The sequence below is a fragment of the Heterodontus francisci genome, chromosome 19 (genome assembly GCF_036365525.1).
Source record: "Heterodontus francisci isolate sHetFra1 chromosome 19, sHetFra1.hap1, whole genome shotgun sequence".
NCBI classification, from domain to species: Eukaryota; Metazoa; Chordata; class Chondrichthyes; order Heterodontiformes; family Heterodontidae; genus Heterodontus; species Heterodontus francisci.
Genome location: NC_090389.1, coordinates 1,423,478 through 1,444,703, shown reverse-complemented (window position 1 = coordinate 1,444,703; position 21,226 = coordinate 1,423,478). Strand labels below are relative to the sequence as shown.

At 43.7% G+C, this 21,226-nt stretch overlaps 1 protein-coding gene across 2 annotated transcripts in view; it reads right to left on the bottom strand.

Annotated features, from left to right (window-relative positions):
* Nucleotides 1-21,226, bottom strand: part of si:dkey-197j19.5 (EF-hand calcium-binding domain-containing protein 12) — a 127,168-nt gene that overhangs the window by 90,885 nt on the left and 15,057 nt on the right. For both annotated transcript variants that reach the window (XM_068052287.1, XM_068052288.1), the window contains exon 3: nt 2,204-2,357. In XM_068052287.1, coding sequence (XP_067908388.1) covers nt 2,204-2,357 — 154 coding nt within the window. The remainder of the gene's footprint in view (nt 1-2,203; nt 2,358-21,226) is intronic.

The window sequence follows — 21,226 nt, the reverse complement described above, 5'->3', positions numbered from 1 at the left end:
TCCATTCAGATCATAACTCACTCAGTAAAAACATTCTCGCCACTTCCCTGGCATTCTTGCTAATTATTTTAAAGCAGTCTATTTCCATTTGACCCATCATGCCTGTGCTGGTTCTTTGGAAGAACTATCCAATTAGTCCACCTTCCCTGTTCTTTGCCCAGAACACTGCAATGTTATCCCCTTCATGTACTTATTTCTCTTTTGAAAATCTGCTTCCACTATACTTTTAGGCATGCATTCCTGATCACTGCATAAAAAAATTCACACCTCCCCTCTGGTTCTTTTGCCAATCAACCTGTGTTCCCTGGTTACTGACCCTCCTGCCAATGGAAACAGTTTCTCATTTATGTGATCAAGAGTCCTCATAATTTTGAACAACTCTATTCAATCTCCCTTTAACTTACTCTGCTCTAATGTGAACAATCCCAGCTCCTTCAGTCTCTCCACATAACTGAAGTCCTTCCTCTCTGGCACCATTCTTGTAAATTTTCTCTGCACCCTCTCCAAAGCCTGGTCATCCTTCCTGAAGTATGATGCCCAGAAATGGACACAGTAGAACAGAGAACATTACAGCGCAGTACAGGCCCTTCGGCCCTCGATGTTGCGCCGACCTGTGAAACCATCTGACCGACACTATTCCATTTTCATCCATATGTCTATCCAATGACCACGTAAATGCCCTTAAAGTTGGCGAGTCTACTACTGTTGCAGGCAGGGCGTTCCACGCCCCTACTACTCTCTGAGTAAAGAAACTACCTCTGACATCTGTCCTATTTCTATCACCCCTCAACTTAAAGCTATGTTCCCTCGTGTTTGCCATCACCATCCGAGGAAAAAGACTCTCACTATCCACCCTATCTAACCCTCTGATTATCTTGTATGTCTCTACTAAGTCACCTCTCCTCCTCCTTCTCTCTAACGAAAACAACCTCAAGTCCCTCAGCCTTTCCTCGTAAGACCTTCCCTCCATACCAGGCAACATCCTAGTAAATCTCCTCTGCACCCTTTCCAAAGCTTCCACATCCTTCCTATAATGCGGTGACCAGAACTGCACGCAATACTCCAGGTGCGGTCTCACCAGAGTTTTGTACAGCTGCAGCATGACCTCGTGGCTCCGAAACTCGATCCCCCTACTAATAAAAGCTAACACACCATATGCCTTCTTAACAGCCCTATTAACCTGGGTGGCAACTTTCAGGGATTTATGTACCTGGACACCAAGATCTCTCTGCTCATCGACACTACCAAGAATCTTCCCATTAGCCCAGTACTCTGCATTCCTGTTACTCCTTCCAAAGTGAATCACCTCACACTTTTCCGCATTAAACTCCATTTGCCATCTCTCAGCCCAGCTCTGCAGCCTATCTATGTCCCTCTGTAACCTACAACATCCTTCGGCACTATCCACAACTCCACCGACCTTCGTGTCATCCGCAAATTTACTAACCCACCCTTCTACACCCTCATCCAGGTCATTTATAAAAATGACAAACAGCAGTGGCCCTAAAACAGATCCTTGCGGTACACCACTAGTAACTAAACTCCAGGATGAACATTTGCCATCAACCACCACCCTCTGTCTTCTTTCAGCTAGCCAATTTCTGATCCAAAGCACTAAATCACCTTCAATCCCATACTTCCGTATTTTCTGCAATAGCCTACCGTGGGGAACCTTATCAAACGCCTTACTGAAATCCATATACACCACATCCACTGCTTTACCCTCATCCACCTGTTTGGTCACCTTCTCGAATAGCTCAATAAGGTTTGTGAGGCACGACCTACCCGTCACAAAACCATGCTGACTATCTCTAATGAACTTATTCTTTTCAAGATGATTATAAATCCTATCTCTTATAACCTTTTCCAACATTTTACCCACAACCGAAGTAAGGCTCACAGGTCTATAATTACCAGGGCTGTCTCTACTCCCCTTCTTGAACAAGGGGACATTTGCTATCCTCCAGTCTTCCGGCACTATTCCTGTCGACAATGACGACATAAAGTACTGTAGCTGAGGCCCAAATAGTGATTTATAGAAGTTTAGCATAACTTCCTATATTTTGTAATGGAAGAAAAAAATTAAAGAGGAAATAAAGAAGTAGAAAGTAGACAGTTTTTGTGAGCTGCACAGAATAAGTTTGGCTTTAATCTGTATACACGGCACTGTGTAGGATCCCTTGTCGGAGTAACCAGTCTTTACCTTTCTGGATATGCTTGTTTCTCTTTTTCTGCTGTAATTCCCCTTTCCAGACGTTCAGTGCCTGAGTGAGAACTTTGTAATGAAGGTACCTGGCATGGTCACCATGGGTTGCTATCAGCTCGCCCATCTGCCGATCAGTGATTGGGAGGTTGGCCTATTTGAACAAACACATGTAACTTACATAGATACAAGAAAAGCAGTTAATGCTGGATGCACATTGTAAAGGTCTGTCAGTGTCAGTGAAGGGAGAGCCTAGCACTCAAATCATTAACATACTCTTCCTGTTTACTGATGGACCTGCACAAATATCCAGCATTCTTGGATTATTTTTCACATATTTTTTGACTATGTTTGATCTTTCTTGAGCAGTTTTTGGGAGTCATTAAAAAGTCAGTGCTGAGGATGGAAGTTTATTTCTCAGGCACAAAATTCAGGCATCAAGAAAAGTCCATTCCACAGCTGCACACATTATAGAAGATCCAGCTGGATGTTGAAACATAACTTCACAATATACAACTGCTCACTCACATTGAGTGGCAAGAATATAAAAATATAAGGAAGTGGCATGGTGCAATTAGTTAGACATGTTATATTGGGACTCAAATCTGTGAGCTTTAAAGATCCCACATGAAATGGGGTTAGGCAGTTTCAACACAGTTCATTGTGGACATAGAATCACAGAAGGTTTATGGCACAGAAAGAGGCCACTTGACCCATTGCGTCTGTGCTGGCCGAAAAACAGTCCATCTATTTTAATCCCACCTTCCAGATTTGGTCCGCAGCCCTGCAGCTGACGGCACTTGAGGTGCATATCCAGACTCCTTTTGAATAAGTTGAGGGTTTTTTTTTTGTTGGTGGAGTTGCGGATAGTGGTGAGGATTGTCAGAGGATACAGCAGGATCCGATCGGTTTGGGCGGAGAAATGGCAGATGGAGTTTAATCCGGACAAATGTGAGGTAATGCATTTTGGAAGGTCTAATACAGGTGGAAAGTATACAGTAAATGGCAGAACCCTTAGGAGTATTGACAGGCAGAGAGATCTGGACGTACAGGTCCACAGGTCACTGAAAGTGGCAACGCAGATGGATAAGATAGTCAAGAAGGCATATAGCATGCTTGCCTTCATTGGTCGGGACATAGAGTATAAAAATTGGCAAGTCATGCTGCAGCTGTACAGAACCTTAGTTAGGCCACACTTGGAATATTGCGTGCAATTCTGGTCGCCACACTACCAGAAGGATGTGGAGGCTTTGGAGAGGGTACAGAAGAGGTTTACCAGGATGTTGCCTGGTCTGGAGGGTATCAGCTATGAGGAGAGGTTGCATAAACTCGGATTGTTTTCACTGGAACGACGGAGGTGGAGGGGCGACATGATCGAGGTTTACAAAGTTACGAGTGACATGGACAGAGTGGATAGTCAGAAGCTTTTTCCCAGGGTGGAAGAGTCAGTTACTAGGGGACATAGGTTTAAGGTGCGAGGGGCAAAGTTTAGAGAAGATGTGCGAGGCAAGTTTTTTTTTAAACAGAGGGTGGTGAGTGCCTGGAACTTGCTGACGGGGGAGGTGGTGGAAGCAGGTACAATAGCGACGTTTAAGAGACATCTTGACAAATACATGAATAGGATGGGAATAGAGGGATACCGTCCCCGGAAGTGCAGAAGGTTTTAGTTTGGACAGGCATCATAATCGGCGTAGGCTTGGCAGGCCGAATGGCCTGTTCCTGTGCTGTACACTGTTCTGCCTCAATTACCCTTTCAGGCAGTGGGTTCCAGAACCCCACCACCCTCTGGGTGAAAGGGTGTTCCTCATCCCCCCTCTAATTTTTCTACCAATCATTTTAAATCTATGCTTCTCATTGCTGAACTCTCGCTAAGGTGAATAGACCCTTCGCCTCCACTCTATCCAGGCCCCTCAGCCTTCTCTGTTCCATGGAGAACAGCCCCTGCCTGTCCAATCTTCTCTCATAGCTGCATTTTTCCAGTCCTGACAACATCCTCGTATATCTCCTCTGTATCCTCTCTACTGCAATTACATCCTTTCTGTAATGAGGTGACCAGAACAGCAGACAGTCATCAAATTGTGGCCTAACCAATGAGTTATACAGTTCCAGCATAACCTCCCTGCTCTTATATTCTATACCTCTGCTAAGGAAAGGATTCATATACATTCTTAACCACCTTATTGACCTGTCCTGCTACCTTCAGGGATCTGCGGACATTCACTCCAAGGTCCCTCACTTCCTCTATACTTCTCAGTATTTTCCCATTAATCACGTATTCCTTTGCCTTGTTTGACCTCTCCAAATGCACACCTCACACTTATCCAAGTTGAATTCCAGTTGCCATTTTTTCACCCATCTGACCAGACCATCAATATCATCCTACAGCTATCCTCATCGCTATCTACCACACGGCCAATCTTTGTGTCTTCTGCCAACATCTTGATCATGCCCTCTATATTTATGTCCAAATCGTTAATATACACCATAAAAAGCAGGGGACCCAGTACTGAGCCCTGCGGAACGCCACTGGAAACAGCCCTCCAGTCGCTAAAACAGTCAGCAACAATTACCCTTTGTTTCCTGTCACTGAGGCAATTTTGTATCCACCTTGCTGCAATTCCCTGGATCCCGTGGTATTTTATTTTTTTAACCAGTCTGCCATGTGGGATCTTGTCAAAAGCCTCGCTAAAATCCATGTAGACCACATCAACTGCACTACCCTCATCTATCTTCCTTGTTACTTCTTCAAAAATCTCTATCAAGTTGGTCAAACAAGATCATCCCTTGACAAATCCATGCTGACTAGCCTTGATTAATCTGTGCCTTTCTAAGTGACAGTTTATCCTGTTTATTCTCAGAATACATTCCAATAATTTGCCCACTACTGAGGTTAGACTGACTGGCCTGTAATTCTTCGGCCTATCCTTCGCTCCCGTTTTAAACAGAGGTACAACGTTAGCAATTCTCCAATCCCCCGGCACCACACCTGCATCCAGTGAGGACTGGAAAATGATGGTCAGACCTTCTGCTATTTCCTCGCTTGCGTCTTTTAACAGTCTAGGGTACATTTCATCTGGCCCTGGGGATTTATCAACCTTCAAGTATGCTAATCCCATTAATACTTCCTCTCTCCCTTTGTGGATCACATCCAATACTTCACACGCCTCCTCCTTAACTATAACATCTGCATGCTCCTCCTTTTTGGTGAAGACAGATGCAAAGTATACATTAAGAACCATACCGACATCATCCGCCCCTACACAGTGGTTACCTTTTTTGGTCTTTTATGGGCCCTACTCTCTCCTTAGTTATCCTCCTACGCTTAATGTATTGATAAAACATCTTTGGGTTCACCTTGATTTTCCTTGCCAATATTCTTTCAAACACTTTCTTTGCTTTCCTAATTTCCTTGTTGTTTCACCCCTCCACTTCCTATACTCATCTCAGCTTTCTGTAGTAGACACGAGTTCAAAGTGAAAGGGGAAAAGTTTAGGGGGGGATATGCGTGGAAAATTCTTTACGCAGAGGGTGGTGGGTGCCTGGAACGCGTTGCCAGCGGAGGTGGTAGACGCGGGCACGATAGCGTCTTTTAAGATGTATCTAGACTGATACATGAATGGGCAGGAAGTAAAGAGATACTGACCCTGAGAAAATAGGCGACATGTTTAGATAGAGGATCTGGATCGGCGCAGGCTTGGAGGGCCGAAGGGCCTGTTCCTGTGCTATAATTTTCTTTGTTCTTTTTCTTTTCTTTGTTCTATTGAGTTCCCGGTGTCGGACATAAACTTTCCTTTTCTGCCTTATCTTAACATCGATGGGCATCTAGATTTGGCCGTCTCACCCTTTTTCTTTGTGGGAACATGTTTACTCTGAACCCCTTTGAATGCCTCCCAATGTTCTGACACTGATTTACCTTCAAGTAGCTGTTTCCACTCCACTTTCACTAAATCACTCCTCAGTTTAGTAAAATTGGCCTTGCCCCAATTGAGAACCTAACCCCTGTTCTATCTCTGTCCTTTTCCATAATTATGTTAAAAGTGACTGAATTATGCTCACTCCCACCAAAATGCTCTCCCACTGCCACTCCTTCCACTTGCCCAGCTTCATTTCCTAAAACTAAGTCTAAAACTCTTGTTGGGCTTGCTACATACTGGGCAAAAAAGTTCTCCTGAATGCACCTCAAGAATTCTGTTCCCTCAATTCCTTTCACACTAAAGCTATCCAGTTAATATTGGAGTAGTTAAAATCCCATACTATTACTGCCCTATTGTTCTTGCACTTCTGAGATTTGCCGAAATTTCTGCTCTGCTATCTCCCTCTGACTGTTTGGGGGTCTGTAGTACACTCCCAGCAGTGTGATTGCCCCTGTTTTGTTCCTTAGCTCAATCCATATGGTCTCATTTGATGAACCTTCCACCATATCATCCCTCCTCACAGCTGTAATAGGTTCCTTGACCAAAATTGCCACTCCCCTCCTTTCCTACACCCTCTCTATCACGTCTGAAAACCCTGTAACCAGGAACGTTGAGCTGCCATTCCTGTCAATCCTTAAGCCATGTTTCTGTAATAGCTATGATATCATACTGCCACGTGAATATCTGTGCTCTCATCTCATCGGTTTTATTTGCTGTGCTCCTTGCATTGAAATAGATACCCTTGAGCACTGACAAATTATTTTTTGTTAATTTTCTAACCATTGTTTCCTCTGTCTTCCAGGCTCATCCATTAATTTTCTGCCTCCCATTTTCATTTCTGATTTTGCCCCAGGACCCATCCCCCTGCCAACTAGTTTAAACCTTCTCCAACAGCAGTAGCAAAACGTCCCGTAAGGAAATCAGTCCTGGCTCTGTTCAGGAGCAACCCTTCCGGCCTGTACAGCTCCCATCTCCCCCAGAGCCGGTCCCAATGTCCCAAAAATCTAAAGCTCTCCCTCCTGCACCATCTTTCCAGACATTCATTTGTCTTATCCTTCTATTTCTATACTCAATTGCGCGCGGCACTGGGAGTAATCTGGAGATTACTACTTTTGAGGTCCTGCTTGCTAATTTCTTACCTAGCTCCCTAAATTCTAACTGCAAGACCACATCCCTCTAATTCCGTTGTTGGTTCCAATATGGACCACGACTGCTGGCTGATCACCCTACTCCTTCAGGATGCTCTGCAGGTGCTCATTGACATCCTTGAATTGGGAGGCAACATGTCATCCTGGATTCATGTCTGCAGCCACAGAAACGTCTGTCTATTACCCTGGTTATTGAATCACCTATCACTATAGCTCTTTCAGTCTTTCCTGTACCCCCTGTGCAGCTGAGCCGCCTGTGGTGCCAAGGACTTGGCTCTGGCTGCACTCCCCAGGTGAAGCATCACTTTTCTCAGTATTCAGAACTGAATACCTGTTGGAGAGTGAAATGCACTCAGGGGTCTCCTGCACTATCTGCCTGATTCTTTTTGACTGCCTGGTGGTCACCCATTCCCTGTCTTCCTGCATACTCTTCAGCTGTGGGTCACCACATCTATAAATGTGCTATACACATAACTCTCATCCTCATGAATGCATCCTGGAGCTCCCACATAGTGCAGGAGGTGTACTCTCAATGTTGAAGCACCCCTGCCATTCCTTTATTTATTAATTGACCCTTTGTTACTGCTAAAAAAAACCTTACCAATACTATAACATCTTAGAATTATTAATAAAACCTTACAAGTACTGATAAATCCTACTAAAAATCAATACAGCTCACTAGTTAAAACAAACCTTACTCCAAAAAATACTCACCAGCTACTCACTTGTTCCTTATTATTAATACTTAATTTATACCATTTTTTAGTTTGCCAGTTGTTGAGACACTATAACCCAGCTATTTACACCTGCACCCTTACAGTAGTGTACTAACCCAACTATTTATTGACACTCCCTAACAGTAGCTAGTCACGAACCAATCACCTTGCTGCTTTCCTGTGATGTCATTCTTCACTTTGTTTTCAAACTCAGGCATGGCTGAACTCCTCTCCACTGCTCTGTCAGAAGGTAAGTGCTGTGGGCCGCGATCCTCAGGCTTTAATTAACAGGTCCCCGCTACGTGTTCTTCCCGCAGGTCCACTCCTCTCCATTGCTCCCCCAGAAGATAAGTGTTGTTGGCCACGATCCTCCGGCTGTATTTATCTGCTCCCCTTTCCATGTTCTTCCCACACGTCTGCTCCTCTCCAGGAACAAACTGATCCTGAACGAGTGGTCAGAGAATAAGTCCCCTGGTCCGGATGGCTTGCATGCTAAGGGAAGTGGGGCTGGAGATTAGATTAGAGATACAGCACTGAAACAGGCCCTTCGGCCCACCGAGTCTGTGCCGACCATCAACCACCCATTTATACTAACCCTACACTAATCCCATATTCCTACCAAACATCCCCACCTGTCTCTATATTTCCCTACCACCTACCTATACTAGTGACAATTTATAATGGCCAATTTACCTATCAACCTGCAAGTCTTTTGGCTTGTGGGAGGAAACCGGAGCACCCGGAGAAAACCCACGCAGACACAGGGAGAACTTGCAAACTCCACACAGGCAGTACCCGGAATCGAACCCGGGTCCCTGGAGCTGTGAGGCTGCGGTGCTAACCACTGCGCCACTGTGCCGCCACTGTGAAAGGGCTTGCCATTCTCTTCCAATCTTACCTAGATATGGGGGAGGTGCCAGAGGATTGGAAAGCAACAGACATGACACCCTTGTTCAAGAAAGGGTGTCAGGATATTGCTAGTAACTACAAGCATCAGTGGTGGGTAAGGTTTTACAAACAATAATCAGGGGAAGAAAAATTGCATTTTGGATGAAGTAACAGAGAAGGTTCATAAGGGAATGCAGTGGATGTTGTCGACATGGATTTTAAGAAAGCATTTGACGAAGTATCACACGGGCGGCGCAGTGGTTAGCACCGCAGCCTCACAGCTCCAGTGACCCGGTTCTGGATACTGCCTGTGTGGAGTCTGCAAGTTCTCCCTGTGACCATGCAGATTTCCTCCGGGTGCTCCGGTTTCCTCCCACAGCCAAAGACTTGCAGGTCGCTAGGTAAATTGGCCGTTGTAAATTGCCCCTCGTGTAGGTAGGTGGTAGTAGAATGATGGGGATGTGGTCGGGAATATGGGATTAATGTAGGATTAGTATAAATGAGTGGTTGTTGGTCGGCACAGACTCGGTGGGCCGAAGGGCCTGTTTCAGTGCTGTATCTCTCTATAAAAGGCTGGTTGACAAAACTGAGCCTCGTAGAATAGGAGGGTCATTGTCAGTCTGGATAAAAAAAATTGTCTAAAAGGCATAAAACAACAAGTTATAGTAAATGGTTGTTTTTCAGACAGGAGGATGGTAGACAGTGGTGTTCCCAGCTGTCAGTGCTATGACCACTGCTTTTTTGAGGTATATACAAATGACTTGGATCATGGAATAGAGTAAAATTTCAAAATTTGCTGGTGATACCAAACTTTGATGTGTGGCAAACAGTGAGGAATGCACCAATCGAGTGCAACAGGATATAGATAGGCTAGCAGAATGGGAAGAGAAGTGGCAAATGGAATTTAATCCAGAGAAGTGTGAGGTGATCCATTTTGGCAGAAGGGATAGGGAGAAGCAATATAGATTTAACATAGACTTCTAATGAAAGGTCACAGATCTGAAATGTTAATTCTGCTTCTCTCTCTACAGATGCTGCCTTACCTGCTGAGTATTTCCAGCACTTTCTATTATTATAGACTTAATTATAGACTAAAGTGTGTACAGGGTCAGAAGAACCAGGGGCTCAACTACATTGATCTTTGAAGGTGGGAGGAAAAATGAGAGTAGTTAGCAAAACATATGGGATCTCGGGCTTCGTAAATTAAGGCATTGAGGACAAAAGCAGGGGAGTGATGCTGAACTTTATAAAGCTCTGGTCAGGCCCCAAATAGAGCATTGCATTCAGTTTCTGGTCTCCACACTTTAGGAAGGATATGATGATCCTTGATAGGGTGCAGAAATTTACCAGAATGGTTCCAGGGATGACGTAATTTAGCTACAAGGTTACATTGGAGAAGCTGGGGTTGTTCTCCTCGCAACCAAGGAGATTGAGGGAAGATTTAATCAAGGTGTATAAGATGTGAAGCTTTAGATAGGGTAGACAAAGAAAAGCTTCTTCCATTAGCTGATGGTACAAGGTCTAGGGACAGAGATTTAAGGGTTTGGGCAAAAGATACAGGTGGACGTCAGGAAGACCTTTCTTGAAGCAGCAAGTGGTAATGACCCAGAACTCGCTGCCTACGAGGGTGGTAGAAGCAGATGCAATCAATGATTTCAAAAGGAAATTTGATGGGCACTTGTGGGAGATAAACTTGCAGGGCTACAGGGATAAAGCAGAGGAATGGGAATGACTGGATTGCTCTATAGTGAGCCAGCATGGACTCTATGGGTTGAACGGCCTCTTTCTGTGCCAAAATGACTCTTTGGCTGTGACTGGCCTGGGATGAGCGAGATGAAGACAAAGATAGAGAGATGGAAAGAGAAAGATATATAGAGCGAGAGAGATAGAGATAGAGTGTTACGACCAAGGCAGGAGAAATGCACTGTTAATTCAGTCCCACTCCTCCACGGTCACAGCCGATCAATAAATTCTCCCACCAACTGAAAAATAGCCAATTAGAAACTCTATTTGTCCCCCAGAATAAAGCGCACCAACTAGGTTTCTTTAAACAACAACATTACTGTTTTTAATAAACTAAGTCTGAAACAATAATGAGATAAATCTATAAACGGAAATTTTTTAAAAAACTCTTTATTCTTTCTAACCCTCATGCACACACACATACATTCAAAAATCAGTTAACTGGGGAAAACATATATTTTTTTTTTACAGTTTACAGCTGTTTCTTGGGAATAAAAAGGAATAATAAAATAATTGGGTTTGTCACATTCTGGTACAGTGGTTTCAGGTCGGTGAGGTGTCCCAGAATCAAATATTCGGATACCACTCGATGACTCTCCAGGCAAGGTGATGGGTAGGCGATCAAGGCAATTCGATTATAGCAGGTGGAACATATGTCTTTCAGCAGGGCTGTAGCAACAGGTCAGGTCTGCTTAGGACTCACAGATGCAGTATAGCAGTAGAAGCTTCCTTCATCAGAAAACACAGGAGGCAACAGGAACCACGTTGGATGCAAGAATTTGTCAGAGACAGGAGGCAACAGGAATCTGCTACCTTTCAAATATAGGATTTCTATCCAAGAGATGCAGATTTCCTTTACAAATCGAGGTCTTTTTCTCTCATCTCCAGGCAGGTCAGGTCCAAGTTTCAAATGCCTGCTCTTTGTCCAGCTCACTGTTTTTTAAAAGTCCAAAGTGAAAGCAAAAACCTTGCTGAGCCGATCACATGGCCAGACAGAGAGACTCCTTTGTCATTCAAAAGTGTTGCTCTTAGGAGGTCAACACCCCTTGCTATTTCCTGGAAATTGCCTGCTTGCCAGTTCTTTTGTACAAAGTCAACAACAAAAAATTTCAGCTATTTGCAGGTCAATGACCACTGAGCAAAATCCTTTTCTGTTTTTTTAAAAACACACAGAATTCTAAGATTTTAGTACAAAAATAAAACCTCTTGTAACAATAGATTAATGATATGGCAGATGATCAAATGAACTCCCCACCAAATCCGATCCCTTTCAGTACTATCACGCAATTCTTTTTCTCTCATTGTTGACATTTCATTTTGTTGACACTTGTACAAAAAACTTTGTGCACAGTCAGAAAAAAACCTTTCTGCCCCCAAGAGATTGTGGAAGCGACACCCAGAGATTTGGGTTGGTCTATGGTCAATCTATGTAATTCACAGTCAGCTCACTGTGCTTTTACTGAATTAGCTATACCTTACTCTTGGGTTCTAAAAGTAGTAATATATACAATTTGATACAGAAAAGTCAGTGAATGTGTCAGAGAGACAGAAAGCAAGAGATACAGACAGGGAGGGGTGAAAGAGAGAGAGAGAAAGGAAAGTGAAGAGGGAAAGTGAGAAGGGTAAATGAGAAAGAGAGAAAAAGGAAGACGGAGAGATGAGGGAGAGAACAAAAGGGTCTCAGTGCCGGTATGGAGTTTCAAGATTGATCAATTCTTTGAGATGGCTTCCGGGGTCTGGGAATACTGAGAATTTTGTGAATACCGGAATGGACTATGGGATTCCTGGGTCACATCCAGAAATCTGGATCATTGGGAGAAAGATCATGAAAGGAGGAGGGAAAGCCTTGAGGCGGAGTCTTGCGGTCAAACAGGATTGGGGAAGGAGTGTAGAAACTTTGGGTGGGGGTGTGCTAAGATATAGGGAGTGGGAGTAAAATGATAATGTTGCTGGACTAGTATTCTAGAGGCCTGAACTAATACTCCAGGGATATGAGTTCAAATGCCATAAAAGGAGCTGGGGGAAATTAAATTGAATTAATTTAAATAAATTTGGAATTTAAAAAAATAACTAGTCGCAGTAAAGTTCACCACAAACTATTGGATTGCCATAAAAACACTATGTCTTTCAGGGAAGGAAATCTGCCATCCCCTCCTGGTCTGGCCTACATGTGACTACAGACCAAAACCAATGTGGTTGAACTCTGAACTGCCCTCTGAAATGGCCTAGCAAGCCACTCAGTTATACTAAACCACAACAGAAAAGTCAAACAAGAACAAACAGGACAGACCACCCAGCACTGATTTAGTAATCAGATATGACAAAGGCACACCCTGCCGAGTCAACCCTGCAAAGTTCTCCTCACTAACAGCTGGGAGCATGTGTCAAAATTGCATGAGCTGTCCCACAGACTAGTGAAGCTACAGCCTAACATAATTTTACTCACTGACTCATACCTTACAAAGTTCCAGACACCTCCATCACCATCCCTGGGTATGGCCTGTCCCACTGGCACAGTGGTGGAGACAGCATAATGATATATAGCTGGGAGGCAATGGTCGTGGGTGTTTTCAACATTGACTCTGGACCCTATGAAGTATCATGTCATCAGGCCAAACATGGGCAAGGAAACCTACTGCCCTCCCTCAACTGATGTGCTCCTCCATGTTAAACATCGCTAGGAAGAGACACTGAGGGTAGAAAGGGCACAAAATCTATTTACTCTTGGGTTGGAGACTTCTATGTCCATCTCCAAGAATGGAACACTGCTGGTTGAGTCCTAAATGGAATTTATATGTAGCCTCAAAAATGGCTCAGAAAAAGAAAGATGTTGTAAACTGAAGTTCAGCTAAAATAAAGAGGGGAGTGGTGTGTTGAAATTGATAGAGACAGCTTCCATTCAGGAGGAATCCAACCATGCAATAACATACAAATCACTTGGAAAAACAATAAATATCCCTTTCAATCCCAATGAAACCAGTGTCATATGAGCTATGAATTTGGGCTGTCTGTCTGTGATCAGTTAATCATGGAAAAGCAGCGGTTGTTAGTATGTTCATGCCATGTGCCTCAAGCACCAGTTTGTTTTAAAGTTTTCAAAGAGGGGACACAAATTTACTGATGCTTGCTGGAATATTGTACAAACTGCAGAAGCTCAGAATACAGAAATCTAATGAGTAAACACACTCAGGAGTTTTGGAGAAAACAAAACCAGAGCCCAGGCTTTTGAGACAACAACTTGCATTTTTCAGTCCCTCTAAAATGGAAAACATCTCAAAGCACATCATAAAAACGGAATCAAACAAAACTGGGTGTTGAGACAAAGGAGGAGCTATTAGGGAGTGGACAAAAATTTTTGACAAAGCGGTGGTTTTGAAGAAGGATCAAGGACAACGACACAAAAGCAAAATATTACGGATGATGGAAATCTGAAATAAAAACAGAAAATACTTGAATTGCTCAACAGGTCTGGCAGCATCTCACCTCAAGGAGAGGTAGGTGGAGATGAAGAGAATTCCAGACTGAAGGCATGGCAACCAATGGTGGGGCAAAGGGAGTTCAGGTTCCAAAGGAGGTCAGAGTTGGAGACTTAGACTGGAGGAGCTTACACAGAGGATGGGATGGGACTTTGAATAGTATTAAACACAAGAATGGGAATGTTAAATTAGAGGCATTGGGCAACCAGAAGTCAGCTAGTATGGGGTGATGCGTAAATGAAACTTGGTGCAAGATAGACTACAGAAGCAGAGTTTTGGATGAGCTGATGTTTATGCACAATGGCAAAAGGAATTGGAACAGTTGAATCTAGGATTGACAAAGGCAAAATTAGAGTTTCAGCAGCAGATGGACTGAGGAATAGCAGAGGTGGTCCTTGGAAAGTAATGGATATGTGGTCATAAACTCAGTTCAGAAATGAAGATGCGTCACGATTGCTTCAGCCTGACAATAATTGTGGGGGAGGATGGAATTGGTACTGAGGATATAGAATTGTGGTTGGGACTAAAGATGATTCTTCTATTCCAGAAAGCTTGTTGTTGAAGGATGATGCTGGAGCCCATCTTTACTCAATCTTACATTTATTTTACAGAGTATAACAATCACTCCTTACTCAAAACCTCCACTCAGCTTCAGTAAATGTCTCCTTATATGCGCTCAAGTGAGACTCTAATTAACACCCTTCACCTGCATAGAATTAAACACAATTGATATACAATTAACAATACAGCTTCAGACCAGTGGTTTCCTCACCCCCCCACCCCCCCGCCCACCACAGGGGTCTGAACTGGGGCCACAGTTGTTCACTACATTTATTCTTGACTTGGAGGAAGAACAGAAAGCCGTATATCTAAGTTTCCTGATGACACTAAGTTAAGTGGCACAGTGAATAACTAGATGGGAGTAAAAAGTTGCAAAGGGACATTGATAGATTAAGTAAGTGGGCAAAACTGGCAGATGGAATCCAACGTGAGAAAGGATGAGGTCATCCACTTTCGATAGATCAGAGTATTTTCTAAATGGCGAGAAGCAAAGAATTGTGGATGAGTAGAGAGATTTAGGGTCGAAGTACAGAAATCACAAAAAGCCTTTATTTTTTAATTAATTCATATGACGTGGGCCAGTGTTCATTGCGAATCCCTAAAACTCCCTCAAGCCTGCTCCGCCATTCAATAAAATTATGACTGATCCACATTCTTGCTTACCCCCAATAACCTTTCACCCCATTGCTGATCAAGAATCTATCTACCTCTGCCTTAAAAATATTCAAAGAATCTGCTTCCACCGCCTTTCGAGGAAGAGAATTCCAAAGATTCACGAGAGAAAAAAATTTCTCATGTCTGTCTTAAATGGGCGACGCCTTATTTTTAAAAACAGTGACCCCTAGTTCTAAATTCTCCCACAAGAGGAAACATCCTTTCCTTCTCTTCTTCTTAGGCAGTCCCTCAGGAACAAGGATTACTTTCTTTCATTCCAGGGTTGTGGGCCTTTAAGTGACTGAATAGTCCAATTCTGGATCCACACACTCTGCCACAGGTGGGGCAGATGGCGTTTGGTGGTTTGACGTGGATCTTAACAGTTGGGGGGCAATGTTGCATTGCGGGGGCAGAATGGTAGAGGACCTTTGTCTTCCGCCCAACTACCCCTCAAAACCTTATATGTTTCAATCAAGTCTTCTAAACTCCAGTGGATACAAGCCTAGCTTGTCCAACCTTTCCTCATTAGACAACCTGCCCATTCCAGGTATTAGTCTAGTAAACATTCTCTGAACTGCTTCCAACACAGTTACATCCTTCCTTAAATAAGGAGACCAAGACTGTGCACAGTATTCCATGTAAAATAGCTGGAGTAAGTACTGATGTAGTCTCTAGTGGACTATCTATACTGCTGTGTAAACCTTCAATGGAACAAGGCACAAATGAAACTTGACATGGAGCATGATAAGACAATTATTTTTGGAAAGTCAGTCAATCTGCAGTTTACCCAGTCAGGACATTACTGCATCCCCTTAACAAAATTAGCATGTTCGACAAGTATTAATGGCATCAGGTGATAAGAATCAGACAGAAAAAAATTGTCTTAAAGTTAGAGACAATTTGCTCAAACTACTTGTCAAAGGTTAAAAATCTACTAACAGATGCAGGTCTGGTTGACAAAGAGTATTCGAGACTAATAGAAGAGATTAGCGAGAAGGGTAAAATCCATAAAAAAGTATCGGAGGACCCAGTCTTCCATTGGCACATGACTTTAATGAGGGAGCTGCCATGGATCTCAAGGGACGGGACAAAGGCAAAAATATTTTCATTCTTCATTTTGTGGACCTGGCAATCAGATTTAGTCTTTATACAATAATACTTCGCAAGGACAAAAGGGTTATTATGAACAAAATTATGAACAAAAAGATAAGGACCAGACTTGGGACACCAGCAAAGTTTCTGACTGATAACAACTTGTATTTATATAGCACCTTTAACGTAATAACATGTCCCATGGCACTTTACAGCAACAATATAAAACAAATTATGATGCCAAGCCACATGAGGAGATATTAGGTCAGATGACCAAAAGCTTGGTCAAAGAAGTAGTTTTTAAGGTTTTAAGAAGGATAAGAAAGATGATTGAGTGAGGGGTTGGAGAGTGCTGCTCCCCCTCAAAAGGTATGGACTGCAAGAATCCTGGAAAATCTTTATATCGGGTTTTCTTGCTAATTAACGAGTTAACTTAACTTAGGAGTACCCTCCTATTTCTCATCGACATGCTACCCCTCGGAGTCATTACCTGAAAGTACAGGGTTAGTTGTCACATGTACGTTAATGACACCTAGCTCTACCTCACCACCACCTCTTTCAATTCCTCCATTGTTACTAAATTGTCAGACTGCTTATTCGACATCCAGTACTGGATGAGCAGAAATTTCCTCCAATTAAATATTGGGAAGATTGAAGGCAGTGTTTTCCAAACTCCATTCCCTTACTCCTGACTCCATCCCTCTTCCTGGCAACAATCGGAGTTTAAGCTAATCTGTTCGCATTTGACCCCAAGATGAGCTTCCCACCTCATTTTTGAGCCATCACTAAGACTGTCTATTTCCACCTCTGTACATTGCTGTGTCTCAGTTCATATGCTGATGAAATCCTCATTCATGCCTTTGTTACCTCTAGACTTAACTATTCTAAGACATTCCTTTCTGGTCTCCCACATTCTGTGCTCCGTAAACTCGAGGTCATCCAAAACTCTGCCGTAACTATCACCCCTGTGCTCGCTGACCTACAGCAGCTCCCGGTCAAGCCAAGTTTTAATTTTAAAATTCTCACCCTTGTTTTCAAATTATTCCATGGCCACACCCCTTCCTATCTCAATAATCTCTTCTGTCTGCACAACCCTCCAAGATATCTGCGCTCCTCTAATTCTGGCCTCTTGAATATCCCCAATTTTAATCGCTTCACCATTGGTGGCCGCGCCTCCAGTTGCCGAGGCTGCAAGCTCTGTAATTTTTTTAAAAAAAATTTATTTAGAGATATAGCACTGAAACAGGCCCTTCGGCCCGAGTCTGTGCCGACCAACAACCAGTCATTTATACTAATCCTACATATATCCCATTCTCCTACCACCTACCTACACGAGGGGCAATTTACAATGGCCAATTTACCTATCAACCTGCAAGTCTTTGGCTGTGGGAGGAAACCTGAGTGCCCGGCGGAAACCCACGCGGCCACAGGGAGAACTTGCAAACTCCGCACAGACACTACCCAGAACTGAACCTGGGTCGCTGGAGCTGTGAGGCTGCGGTGCCAACCACTGCACCTCCCTACACTTCTCAGTCTCTCTCCCTCACTTTCCTCCTTAAAATGCTCATTAAAACCTAACTCTTTGACCAAGCTTTTGGTCAACTAAGCTAATATCTCCTCAAGAGCAAAATACTGCAGATGTTGGAACTCTGAAATGATAACAGAAAGTGCCGGAAATACTCAGCAGGTCTAGCAGCATCTGTTTAGAGAGAAACAGAGTTAACAAAGAACAAAGAACAGTACAGCACAGGAACAGGCAATTCGGCCCTCCAAGCCTGCGCCGATCTTGATGCCTGCCTAAACTAAAACCTTCTGCACTTCCGGGGACCGTATCCTTCTATTCCCATCCTATTCATGTATTTGTCAAGATGCCTCTTAAACGTCGCTATCGTACCTGCTTCCACCACCTCCCCCGGCAGCAAGTTCCAGGCAGTCACCATCCTCTGCGTAAAGAACTTGCCTCACACATCCCCTCTAAACTTAGCCCCTCTCACCTTAAACCAATGTCCCCTCGTAACTGACTCTTCCACCCTGGGAAAAAGCTTCTGACTATCCACTCTATCCATGCCGCTCATAACTTTGTAAACCTCCATCATGTCGCCCCTCCACCTCCGTCGTTCCAGTGAAAACAATCTGAGTTTTTCCAACCTCTCCTCATAGCTGATACCCTCCAGACCAGGCAACATCCTGGTAAACCTCTTCTGTACCCTCTCCAAAGCCTCCACATCCTTCTGGTAGTGTGGCAACCAGAATTGCACGCAATATTCTAAGTGTGGCCTAACTAAGGTTCTGTACAGCTGCAGCATGACTTGCCAATTTTTATACTCTATGCCCCGACCGATGCAGGCAAGCATGCCGTATGCCTTCTTGACTACCTTATCCACCTGCGTTGCCACTTTCAGTGACCTGTGGACCTGTACGCCCAGATCTCTCTGCCTGTCAATACTCCTAAGGGTTCTGCCATTTACTGTATACCTCCCACCTGCATTACCTCACATTTGTCCGGATTTTCTCCATCTGCCATTTCTCTGCCCAAGTCTCCAACCGATCTATATCCTGCTGTATCCTCTGACAATCCTCATCATTATCCACAACTCCACCAACCTTTGTGTCGTCCGCAAACTTACGAATCAGACCAGCTACATTTTCCTCCAAATCATTTATATATACTACAAACATCAAAGGTCCCAGCACAGATCCCTGCGGAACACCACTAGTCACATCCCTCCATTCAGAAAAGCACCCTTCCACCGCTACCCTCTGTCTTCTATGACAGAGCCAGTTCTGTATCCATCTTGCCAGCTCACCTCTGATCCTGTGTGACTTCACCTTTTGCACCAGTCTGTCATGAGGGACCTTGTCAAAGGCTTTACTGAAGTCCATACAGACAACATCCACTGCCCTTCCTTCATCAATCATCTTTGTCACTTCCTCAAAAAACTCAATCAAATTAGTGAGACATGACCTCCCCTTCACAAAACCATGCTTCCTCTCGCTAATAAGTTCGTTTGTTTCTAAATGGGAGTAAATCCTGTCCCGAAGAATCCTCCCTAATAATTTCCCTGCCACTGACGTAAGGCTCACCGGCCTATAATTTCCTGGATTATCCTAGCCACCCTTTTTAAACAAAGAACAACATTGGCTATTCTCCAGTCCTCTGGGACCTCATCTGTAGCCAATGACGATGCAAAGATGTCTGTCAAGGCCCCAGCAATTTCTTCCCTTGCCTCGCTCAGTATTCTGGGGTAGATCCCATCAGGCCCTGGGGACTTATCTACCTTAATGCTTTGCAAGACACCCAACACCTCCTCCTTTTAGATAATGAGATGACTGAGACTATCTACACTCCCTTCCCTAGGCTCATCATCCACCAAGTCCTTCTCTTTGGTAAAAACTGATGCAAAGTACTCATTTAGTACCTCACCCATTTCCTCTGGCTCCACACATAGATTCCCTTCTCTGTCCTTGAGTGGGCCAACCCATTCCCTGGTTACCCTCTTGCTCTTTATATACGTATAAAAAGCCTTGGGATTATCCTTAATCCTGATTGCCAATGACTTTTCATGACCCCTTTTAGCCCTCCTGACTCCTTGCTTAAGTTCCTTCCTACTATCTTTATATTCCTCAAGGGATTCGTCTGTTCCTAGCCTTTCAGCCCTTACAAATGCTTCCTTTTTCTTTTTGACTAGGCTGACAAAATCCCGCGTTATCCAAGGTTCCCGAAACTTGCCAAACTTATCCTTCTTCCTCACAGGAACAAGAAACAGAGTTAACATTTCTGAACTGTTCTGATGAAGGGTCACAGACCTGAAATGTTAACTCTGTTTCTTGCTACACAGCTGCTGACTGACGTGCTGAGTATTTCTAACATTTTCTGTTCTAGTATCTACTTATGTGGCTCGGTGTCATATTTTGATTTATAATACTCTTGTCAAGCACCTTAGGACATTTTATGATGTTAAAGGCGCTCTTGTTGTTGCTAAATATTGCAACTGATCAATTATAACATGGAGTTTTCACCAGTTGCGATATGATGATGCTTATGCTGAACTATATTATTTTTCCTGCTTGTGATGCACGCTGGGTAAAAGCAGCTGAGAGGCGACTTGATGGGATTTGGGCCTTGATTGACCAAATGGGCACTTGAGGGGGGGTAAGCTTGCAGGGCTTCAGGGATGGAGTGCGGACCATGGGACTTAAAGGTTTTAAAGGAACCAACCAAGTAGTCAAAAACTGAACTTCAGCAGTAATCGAGCAAAGCATGAAAACAGGCATGAGAGCGAAAAGATCAACTCCCGAGCAGAATCCCTGAGGCCCAGATGTAGGTAGAGGAAACAATAGTGCCTTGAACCAGAGACAAGATAGCTGACTTCCAAGGCCACCATTTTTTTCCCCTTTAGTCAAGCTTGGCATTAGATTGGTTTTGCATTTATAGGTGTACGAGCTTAGGAAGTCAGAGATCCTGAGGTTCTGTTCTGGCTTCAGCAGGCAGATAGATAGATACATGACATATTTTATACTTGGACCGTTCAAATAATAGCAGAGGAGATTTACTAGGATGTTGCCTGGTATGGAGGGAAGGTCTTACGAGGAAAGGCTGAGAGACTTGAGGTTGTTTTCGTCAGAGAGAAGGAGGAGAAGAGGTGACTTAATAGAGACATATAAGATAATCAGAGGGTTGGACAGGGTGGATAGTGACAGCCTTTTTCCTCGGATGGTGATGGCAAACACGAGAGGACATAGCTTTAAGTTGAGGGGTGATAGATATAGGACAGATGTCAGAGGTAGTTTCTTTACACAGAGAGTAGTAGGGGCGTGGAACGCCCTGCCT